General features: G+C 37.3%; 1 protein-coding gene across 2 annotated transcripts; it reads right to left on the reverse strand.

Annotated features, from left to right (window-relative positions):
- Positions 1–3,971: 3,971 nt before the first annotated feature.
- Positions 3,972–8,934, reverse strand: LOC108427746 (dual specificity protein phosphatase 7-like). Of its 2 annotated transcripts, none has more exons than XM_017698193.2 (3): positions 8,358–8,934; positions 6,471–6,899; positions 3,972–4,595 (listed from the first exon to the last, which is right to left on the reverse strand). In XM_017698193.2, the coding sequence occupies exons 1-3, from the start codon at positions 8,698–8,700 to the stop codon at positions 4,294–4,296; spliced, it is 1,074 nt and encodes a 357-aa protein (XP_017553682.1). In that variant the 5' UTR covers positions 8,701–8,934; the 3' UTR covers positions 3,972–4,293. The 2 variants fall into 2 exon arrangements, with proteins under 2 accessions (XP_017553682.1, XP_037397051.1); XM_037541154.1 differs by having other exon boundaries at positions 4,539–4,595; positions 6,548–6,899.
- Between the last annotated feature and the right edge of the window lie 1,675 nt (positions 8,935–10,609).

The following is a 10,609-nucleotide window of genomic DNA, read 5'->3' on the forward strand; positions in this document are numbered from 1 at the left end:
AGTGCTTATAATATTAAATATATTTTCCATTAAATCTGCCACACTAATAATGTTACACTGAGTCTGTTTACAGGCATTTAATAATATGATAAGAAAATCTGATTGTATGTAATTTGTTCAGTGTGTCCGCATGCTTTTGAGTAAATAGATGTGAAACCTCCAGGTCTCCATGAGCCCGGCAATAATTGGATTTATTGCTTTGTAAGCAGCCAACAAACTCACAGAGGAAGAAGGACATAATGTATAAGCCAATGCCAAACTTTATGCTACTGCTTTATTTTTTTAAACGTGGAGTCATGTTACCTGCAAAGCAATATGCATCATCTAGAAGATAAAGAATTAAAAAATTCTTAATTTCTTGAAATTCAATAATGGCCTTTATCATCTAAGGACTATGCTGTTAACTCGACCACTTGTCATTTTAGCTACAACAGAGGATGGCTGAATAAGCGAAAAATGTATGGCATGCACACTGTTCTGTGCTAAAAAAGTCTGCATCAGTGTGCAACAGCACTTAATGAAGCAGGTAACCTAACAGCAACTCATTATTATTATTATCTATCTATGCTAATAAGTGTTCATATTTATAATTCCTGAATTTAATGTTGACATTTAAAGCATTAGTCATCATACAAAATATGGTAACTGTCGTTTGTTGACCTAGTTTTATGTATGAAATCAGCAACATTTATGTGTGGTGGTATTATATGTAGGGTATAGCCTTCGATGTTGTCCCCTCCCCCCAGCAATCTTTACTTGTTAGCCTCATAGCTCCAGTGCAAAACTAAAGAAGCAATTTTCACACATCAAACATGACTGTACTTACTTTACTGACTTTACTGATGGAAAAAGTATCTTTCAACCAACAGTCACCTTAAAATTACCCTGGGGGATATTTTTGTTTGTGGCTCTGAGTCTCGTGGGAGCTGAGGAGTGAGTTGGTGGCTTCGGAGGGAAGTGGGCTGTTCGTGGTTTAAGCGATCACGATCGGCCATATGGCTTTACAGATGTCAGACTCAGAGCAACAGGAAGCCAAAGGGGCCACACAGCACGTAGAGTAAAGCGAGCCACACCTATATCAGGAGTGGGAATTATTCGAGTGCACAAAACCATTCAAGCTCACTCGAGTCTGTAAGCATGCACTGTAAGTGAAAGCTAACCATTGGCTTAGTTTAAGTTATTAATCCTAACATTTATTATTCAATAACTACTTTGAAACTAATATCAGTTCTGTAGTTTGTAAGAAATTGAAATGTAAACATATTTACAGATCCTAAAAATATTCCATGAGGTAAACGTCATATTGACTTTTAGTGCTTTCAATAATCATTTCCTGCAGACAGCTATATTGTTTGACATTTCTCCATCTCTAACATTTCATGTTTGTCACAACCACCTGACGTCCCCATAACCTACTCATAAGAACATAAATTGGTACATTGGTTTCTTTTTTGTAAGGCACTCTCTGGCCATATTACAGGAGCCATAAGCAGAAATAAGAAAACGCGAACCTAAGCCTACGTTCCACTTTATTTTTTCTGCTAGTGTAACATGCCAAAAATGTTTCTAGCATCATTAACATCATTAGCATCATTAGCTATCAAACACTTAAAAAATATCCTCCTTCACAATTTTTTTCCTATTCCTGAACTAAAACACTAACTGGCTAACAGTTAGCATGGAGCACCAGCTTTGACCAGTTTGACGCCTATTTTTTCTCTTAACCTTTCGTGGAACCAGGTGAAAAAAGCTAGGTGGCTAACAATTATCATGCTATACCAGCTTCGATCCCAAAGGAACAGCCTCTTGTAAGTTAGGTGAAAAAAATGACTGGGGGGGTTAGTTATTTTAGTTCACCTGATGTACAAAGGTTAAAAAATTCAGCTGCCCCCTTTGATCATCAACCAAAATAAGCCATCCAACATGTTTAATTTTTCAGAGAAAAGTGCAAAAACATGCAGTGAACTTGGAAGGGAGTCTAATTTGAATCTTATGAGTGAATGCTCTGATTTTAAGCTTGGTTTGGAAGTGAGGCTGGAAACAGCGAGACTTGAAGCGTAAACAGAAATCACTTCCATGCTGAGAAGTGTTTAGGCTGAATATGGAGAGATAACACAATTCAGTGCACCCACACAGCCAACACAGAGGGACTTTTCTGTAGCACCGTTCAGGGATATTCACACTGCATTTCTGTCTTATGAAGCCTTTATTATTATGTCTTAAGAGCAAACGAATTATTCAAACAAAGCTCTTGAAAAACCTGACATAGGGAAATACATTGAAGGCACCAGGTGGCATCATGACTGGCATGTGGATTGGGGAGCATCTGTAGTCGACAGTCACCCGTAATTTTGAAAACACTGTCTTTATAAGTTGTAGGCAATACATCTATTTGCTGTAAATGGTAACTTTATAGGAGAAGAAAAAACATTGGCTTTTTTCTACTACCTTCTAGTGGTCATTTTACCAGTAGAGAGGAGACAGACTGTTATCAAATGAAATACTTTACCCTGTAACTCTGTCATCAGATAAACCAGGACACTGTTGGCTCTTGTGTTGAGCTGCAAGTGAGCAAAGATGGATGAAAGGGGAGGGTTAAGAACCCCTTACTGTGAGAAACACCTCTCAACAAATATGGCCATAGCTATGGGATATCAGAAAATTGTGTATAATTGCCACTGTAAAAATACATTTAAGACACATTTTCAAACATTTCCATAAAAAAATCCATCAATATTATTTAAAAAAATGCATGACTGAGGTATGTCTAAAACTGTAAAATTGCTTTTTTTTAGTACTGCATGAAAAAAAAATTCTTAATAACTGTGAACTATTTCTTTCAACCCATTCAGAACCGGATGTTTTCACAATGTAAAGGGTATCTGATGTTTTTTAAATTGTGTAATAAAATAGTTTCGAATCACAAGTGATGAGGTTTTGATATGACAGTGACGATAGTTTGAATCTACTTGACTCAAATGTGTAAATCATTTCCACATCAATAAAAACAATTACATTAACACAATTATTGTCAGTCACTTATCTGTGGCAAATAATTGTGTTGATATATACAAGTTACAGTTTTTCCAGTGTGGTAAAGCACAAGTTAACCGTAAATACAGTTATAGTCTAATATATTGGCTTAGTTGGCTAGCTGGTTGAGACTTTTGCTCACACAGACAGATGCTGTGACTATGGTGATCATTTCACTTTACGTAAACATAAATCTATGATCATAAAACATAAACAAATACGTATATAAATCCTGCTATTTTGAAGAAAAAAAGCCTTCTGTTTCTATCAATCACTACAAGATCTTTATACGGAGCCACACTTTTCAATACAACAACACCATGAAAAAGGTTTTTGGTTCGAAGAAAAAGATCCATCTGTTCCTGATGAGGTAACTGTGATGTGCAACTGTATACAGTCTTAAAAACGTGACCTTAAATGCTACATAAAATGTAGAATTTATTCAAACGCATGCACTGTAAGCTGCTGAAGTAATGACTAATGCACAGCCTTTCAGAATATGGTTGACACTTGTTATGGCTTGCATTTTATTGGTATTCCCTCATAATATCTTACCATTCATTTAGATTAGTCGATTTGGCACATACCAGCACAGCTAGTTTGTGATGACATGTTCTCTAAAATAGGCAGAGTAATCCTGGAATTACGGGATTAAGGTTAAATGTGAATAATATAATACCTTGAGTCTAATGTTCTGAGCCCTTTATTAATGTCATGATGAGACTGTCAATTACTTTATTAAACTTTATAATTCATTAAAAAAAACTGTGGTGTGATGATAATGTGTATTTTAAATTCTCCTTCTGATCCCTCATACAGTATGAAATGGCTCCATGCCTATTTATAAGCATTTTTCTGCACATTTTAATGCACAACTACTGTACATTTGCTTAATTGAACATATTGGAAGCAAAAAAAAAACATAAAATGTAGCCTGTCCAAACATTATGGCACATATTATGTTAAATTCAACAAAACAGTAGAAATTGTTCACTAAAATGTGCAGAAAAATGCCACAATTAAGTTCTCAAATCATGAAATTATACTGCACATGACTGTATACATATTAGGTATTTTAAGGCCTCCTGTTTTTTTTGTACTTTGGAATCTACGAAAGGCCATGCATAGTTTGTTACTGTCCAGTAAAGTCTTTTTTTGGTCCTGATTCTTCGATTAATCACCAGAATAATCAGGAGATTAATCTGCTACTAATACAATTGGAAATAACAGCACCATTCATGAAGGCATCCACCATCGCTTTCAGTTATCTAGTCTGTCCAGCTGGAAAACGTCAGAAGTCGGTGCACTGAAGTAGAACTGTCCACTGGACTGCTGACCCTCAAACGGGCTACTTACTCTGAGTGTCCTCTCAAAGTCTAATAGCTGCCCCATGAAGTTGAAATTCGGGGAGATGCTGGATTTCTTCCGTTTGACAAAGTCATAGGCATCGTTAAGGGGTAGGTTGAGCTTCTGCATGAGGTACGCCACAGTGACGGTCACAGAGCGGCTGATTCCTGCCAGACAGTGCACCAACACGCCACACTGCTTGGACCGAGCTTCATCTGAAAGTCAAAAGAAAGAACTTGATACTTAACCAATAGAACATAAGACAGAGTTTATCATCACGATTAACACACAACCTTGAGTGTGTTATTGCTTTAATATAACAGTGTTGGAAAGTAAAGAAAATAAAGGAAAGCAATTAAGCCTCCAACACTGCACTGAACACTTTCAATCAGTCAGACTGTGCTGTCAGATCTGTTGCATAAAACACACAGTCATGAGAACAACATCCCCCTTTGCCTGACAGTTCCACTTCACTAACCACCCACATACAGAAATCACACAGCTTAACATGTGTATTCATTTTTTCCACTAAAGACCTATTTGCATTCCCAGAAGCTGAACGGTGACGCTTTGTTAGCAGCCTGGGTAAATACCTGTCTACACATTCACATGTTTAACCCTTTGAAGATTCATTACTTTCATTACTGTATCCTATTAAAATTTAATTACATAACTACATAGTGAACTACACACTTAGTTATGTACTGAATTGCATATACATGTTACATTCTATATTGACACATTTGGGACTGCACTCCCAAGTTGTTTCTAGACTGGGAATTCTGGGCCAATGCTGATATCCAATATTTTGCATGAACATATCTGGCAATGCTGATATATACACATATCTGCAATGGAAAAATGTAGAACAATATAAAACTCCCTAAATTAGCATTACAGAGAAATGTAACATTAATGTATAGAGGCTTAAATATGCAATTACAGGAATAAATGTTCGTTTGGTATAATGCTTTCAAACAAAAACATGACAACAGAGCACTTGATGCATGGCAGTCTTTCACTTATATCCCCCCATCCCTCTTCACCCTACCATTAAACCTCAGCAATTACAGACACTGACAACTTTCACTGACAAAGAAAAATGCTTCAAGCTGTGCTAGAAAATGTATATTATCCCATGTAATCAAATAAAGGGGCCCAGACATCATACCACTGGCTGATTTCAAAAGGGAATTCCACCATTTTTTCAACAAAATCTGCATAATTAAATTGTTGAGTTGTAAACAAAGTAATTCAAAGTGATTTGGTGTAAAATGTTCTGTTCTAGAGAAACTTACCAAGCCAGAATTGCTCACAGTTGTGGTGATAGGAACCAGATGTCTGAAGAGTGTATAGCCTCTGAAAGCTCCAAAGCTCCAATTGCATTATTTTAAAATAGCTTTGTGGAAAATTCTGGCTTTTTAATCCATTTACATTTTTAATCTGGCTTTTTAATCCATTTACTTCATTCCATTTATGGCAAAATATTTCCCAAACACATTTTTTGTAGATTTATGAATATTTCACCATCACGTGTAATTTCCTCCACAATGAATCACTTCACATCAAACCACTCTGAATGACTCTGTTTACATGGCAAGGCCTGCATTATTTAGAAATAAAACATAGTGGAAGTCCCCTTTAAACCATGGATATTAGGTATTCTATCAGCATAAAAACAAAAATCTCCTTATGCCATTCTGACAGTGCTATATGGTTATCAGAGACTGACTTCAATGATATAGTTTTGGGGCAAAAGTCAGCAAAGGTGTCATTATCTGATAAAAGATCAAGATCAGTCTTCCATTTTTGCAGGGTTGTCTCATTTTTAGCTATAGTAGCTTCAACACGTGCAACTTCAGTAGCACAAGCACAATGGCGTATCACAGACACCTTGACACTAATGTAATGAGCATGGCATGATTGTTTTCATTTCTTATAAACAGCTTGTCAAATTAGAAAAAGGTGATATCACAGCCTTTCACAGTCAACGGATAATATACAGAAATCAGGCAAGAAAGTGGCTCATGTTCCCACACAACAGGAAAGGAACAAGCAGACATATGATGTAGAAGATGAATGTTGCTTACCAATGAAAGATATAGCCTCTGGAAAAAACTGGCACAGATTTTGACTCCAGTGGTCTGCTATGGGGATTTGTTTGTACCTGAAATTGCTATCCTGCTCAAACACATTGGGCAGATTGGGGGTCACATTCAGAATGTACTTGATGTTGTGTTGGGCAAGCACATCCAGGTTGGCTGCGTCTTTGGCACAGCCCAGGTAAAGGTAGGGGAGGATCTGGACTGGAAAGGCCGGCTTGTTGCTGGACAAGGGGCTGTCCTCAAACTCAGTGGAACTGCATGGGTCTCGATCCGATTCTCCATCAGAACCGTCCGAACTGAGACAGAGGCCGCCGAGTCCGAGCACTGGCAGTGGCGGAGAAGAGTCAGCAGTGGAAGTGTGCAGAAATGTTTCACAATGCTCGGGATACTCTGTCTGGAACTTGACAAAGCCTCCTACACAAAAGAACAATGAAAAATGACAACAGATTCTCAAAAATGATGAACTGATTCTTAATAGCATTAGGTTAATGATTAGGATTAAAGTCAGAATTAGGATTAAAGTAGTGACATTAAATAGGATGTTACAGACATAAAGCTGCACTATGTAGGTTTTGGGGATTTGTAGACCTCTGTAGTGTAGGCATGTAATTGCATGTAACGCAGGTTGTGCTTTGGACCCTTCCCCAAGCAGATGAATCTGATAATTGTGAGTGCATTGAAAGAGTACTCAAAGAGAACCCTGTTTAAACTTGGTGAAGGACGTGTCTTTGAAGGATGTCAGCGAATCATCTACTTTTGTTATCATATCTTCATTAGTGTTGATTTTACCTGTGTAACCTAAACATTGAGCCGAACCTTCTTTTTGAGACTGTGCATGTGACGTTAACAAGTAAGACTCGTGATATGGTCTGATCTGAGACCTCTGACTTCTAAATTACTATGTCAAGCTTTATAGTGCACACACAATATATTTTGACCTGTTGTTTTTTTCCCTTTGACCGGCTTATTTCAATTTGAGCAATAATCTTTCATAGTGCAGCTTTAAACACATACAGCGAACCATCCAACCAAACTTTTACCAAACATAACATGAGGTTGATATGGGTGACGTTTCGGTTTTGGGCTGAGGTTAAAATGAGCTTGAGAGAGGTTATATTTAGAGTTATTAAGTTTAAGGTGAGGGAAAAGTTAAGGGAATGTTATAGACCACATATTTTGTTGAATGTAAAGTAAATACATTTACAATACATGATCCGAAGTCTTTTCTCAACCTGCAACCAGCTGGGCAGTTTCAACTAAATGATTCCTTTAACAAAGAAAAAATTTATATTCATTTTATTTACTATATGACTAAAGACTACTGCACCTACATGTGTTTTTCTGAGTTTCCAAGTTTTCTCTGGGGACTATATTTACCTTCCAACAGCCTGCATGCACCTCTCCACTATGAATGATTTTATATGTGTGTGTGTGTATATATATATATATATATATATATACACACACACACACACACACACACACACACATATATATATATATACACAAGTTTACATATACACCTCTAAACCATTACAAAAATATTGTCAACATATCCATAACTATTTCATCAAAAGGCATATTTCAGAGGCATTAAACTTTTCAGGGTCTGGTTCCCATCGCCTTCAATGTGAACAACTCTGCCTTGCTAAGTTTCTCTAGAACGCAACCCTTCACACCAAACCACTATGAATGACTTTGTTTACAACCCAGTGACTGAAACTGTGCAGAAATTCTGAAAAAACGATGGAGTTCCCCTTTAAGTAAAGTAAACTCTAGTAAAAACTAGTTTAGAGTTGTGAAGTTCAGGCTGAGGAGCAAAAGCTGACGCCTACAGAGAGAGTAACTAACAGTGAATGAGTGGTAGGTTACCTTCGAGGAAAAACGCCTTACATCCGTCATCCCAGAGCTTCTGGAGGACCACAGCGAGCAGAGAGCCGCTATGGTTGAGCTCCACGCTGGACTCATCATACAGAAGCACGGTGTCTGTCCTGCAGCGCCTCAGGAACTTCTCCCTGTCCTCTTTATTCGGGATCACAGCTCGGATGGGTAAGTTCCCCTTCCTGAACCTCTTCAGCAGGATCCCGGGGATGGCCAGGCTGATGGCTGTCTCTATCCGGGCTGACTGGTAGTGTCTGTGGGGTCGACAGTCCAACAAGAGCAAGGAACCGGAGTCCAGCTCCATCTGCAGCCATTCCGCGCTTTTGCTGGCCATCACTGAGGGCTAGACGTTTCCAAAAGCTCGCAGATCATCCTCGTGTGGTGGTTTGGAGTGTTGTTTACGATTTACATACTCAATAACGCTTTACAAAGCGCCGTAGTTGCAAAATTAGACCTCTAAAAACGAGAGCACTCACTCGTTGTGGATATCACGTCATTACTGTTGGTCTGATAGTTTTAATGAAAGTGTCCCACACAGTGAAGTTCAGCTTAAATGCACAGCACACAAACCAGCTTTCAGCCACCACGTTAAACAGCACAGACACATGAGGCCAGTGGGAGGGGTTAACATCTACACCAAACACATTGCATTTGCTTTAGTTTTGTATGGAAGTCTGGAGAGGCCATGAGCTGCTGCTACAATTTTCTGGAATGTTATCTTGAGGTAACGAGACAATTATCTTGTGATCTTGAGATAGCAACTTTGTTGTCTTCAGAAAACAAGATAATTAACTCCTTATTGCAAGATAACCTCTTTTGTTATCTCATGATAACAAGATAACTACCTTGTTATCTCAAGAAAATAATCCAGAAAATTATAACTACCTTATGGCCTCTCTAGACGTCCATTGTTTTGGAGTCTGAAAGTGAGCTATTTATTTTTCGTCTTATAAGAAGATGGTTCTTCGAGGGTTCTTTAGTACAGAAAACGGTTCTATATAGCACCATGAACCCTTTGTGTGATGGGTGCTTTGCACTGTGTGGGAGGGCTTTTCATCATGATGGAGAATGTGCTGTACATGGTTTTACATAGTACCTTTTGGAAAAAGGGCTCTTTATAGAAACAAAAAAAAGCTTGACATAGTAACAATAGAAGAACCCTTTTTGGTGCTATATAGAACCCTTTGCAGAAAGGTTATATAGAACCATCCACAGCACATTCTCCATCAATCTGAAGAACCATCTCATGATGCAAAGAATTCTTCTTGGAGTACTCATGGTTCTATATAGAGCAATTTTCTTTACTAAAGAAACGTTGAAGAACCATCTTTTTTAAGAGCATAGAAAAGTATCAAAGCACAACAAAAGCTTTAGTTGTATTACTTCAGCGCACCTTTAACACAGTGGCTCTTCAAATGTTGCTGAGAAGAAAAACCAATGGTTGACAAATGAAGGTTCTTTAGTAAAGGCAACTGTTATAGAACTGTGACAACTGAAAGAATCATTTGAAAATTGTTTGTTTCTCCACCATGATGGAACACCTTGTTTATTGTTCTTTTAAAACCCTTTTTAAATATATTTCTGTATTTACAGCACCTAAAAAGAGTCATTTTTGTTGCTATATAAAACACTTTTTGCCAAGAGGGGACATACTTATTTTTCAAATGTAATATTGTTTGCAATTAACTTGAATTTTAGCTCTTTTAGCACTAGCTAACATTTAATTTAGTATTACTATTAGCTTATATAGCTTATACTATAGGCTGTTATAAGGCAGGGTTCACCCTTAAAAAGTGGTTCTTCAAAGGTTTAGCAAAGGCAATGGATATAGAGCCATGCCAAAATTAAAACATAAATGGTTCTTTTGGTGGTTATAGGGTTCTTCTCTGTCATGAGGAACCTGTTATGTAAAATTCTATTTAGCACCAAAGGAAGTTCTGCTGTGGTTACATGTCATAAGCTTAGTTATGATGCTATATAGAGTACATTATACTACAGAGTATTTTAACATTTTTAGTAATACTTTTGAATATTTTTTTAATTTAGTCTTTTTTACTAATACTACTTAATTAATTTTATTGTTGGTATTATAAATATTACTATGAGCTTTCAAGGCTGAAAAGAGGGAAGGTACGTCCTTAAAAGTGGTACATCAAGGGTTTTTAGTAAAGACAGTGGTTAAACAGAGAACCATGACAGATCAAAGAAACTTTTGAAAACATTAGTAGTTCTTCGCATGGTTT

This window comes from Pygocentrus nattereri, chromosome 9, assembly GCF_015220715.1.
Source record: "Pygocentrus nattereri isolate fPygNat1 chromosome 9, fPygNat1.pri, whole genome shotgun sequence".
Lineage (NCBI taxonomy): Eukaryota > Metazoa > Chordata > Actinopteri > Characiformes > Serrasalmidae > Pygocentrus > Pygocentrus nattereri.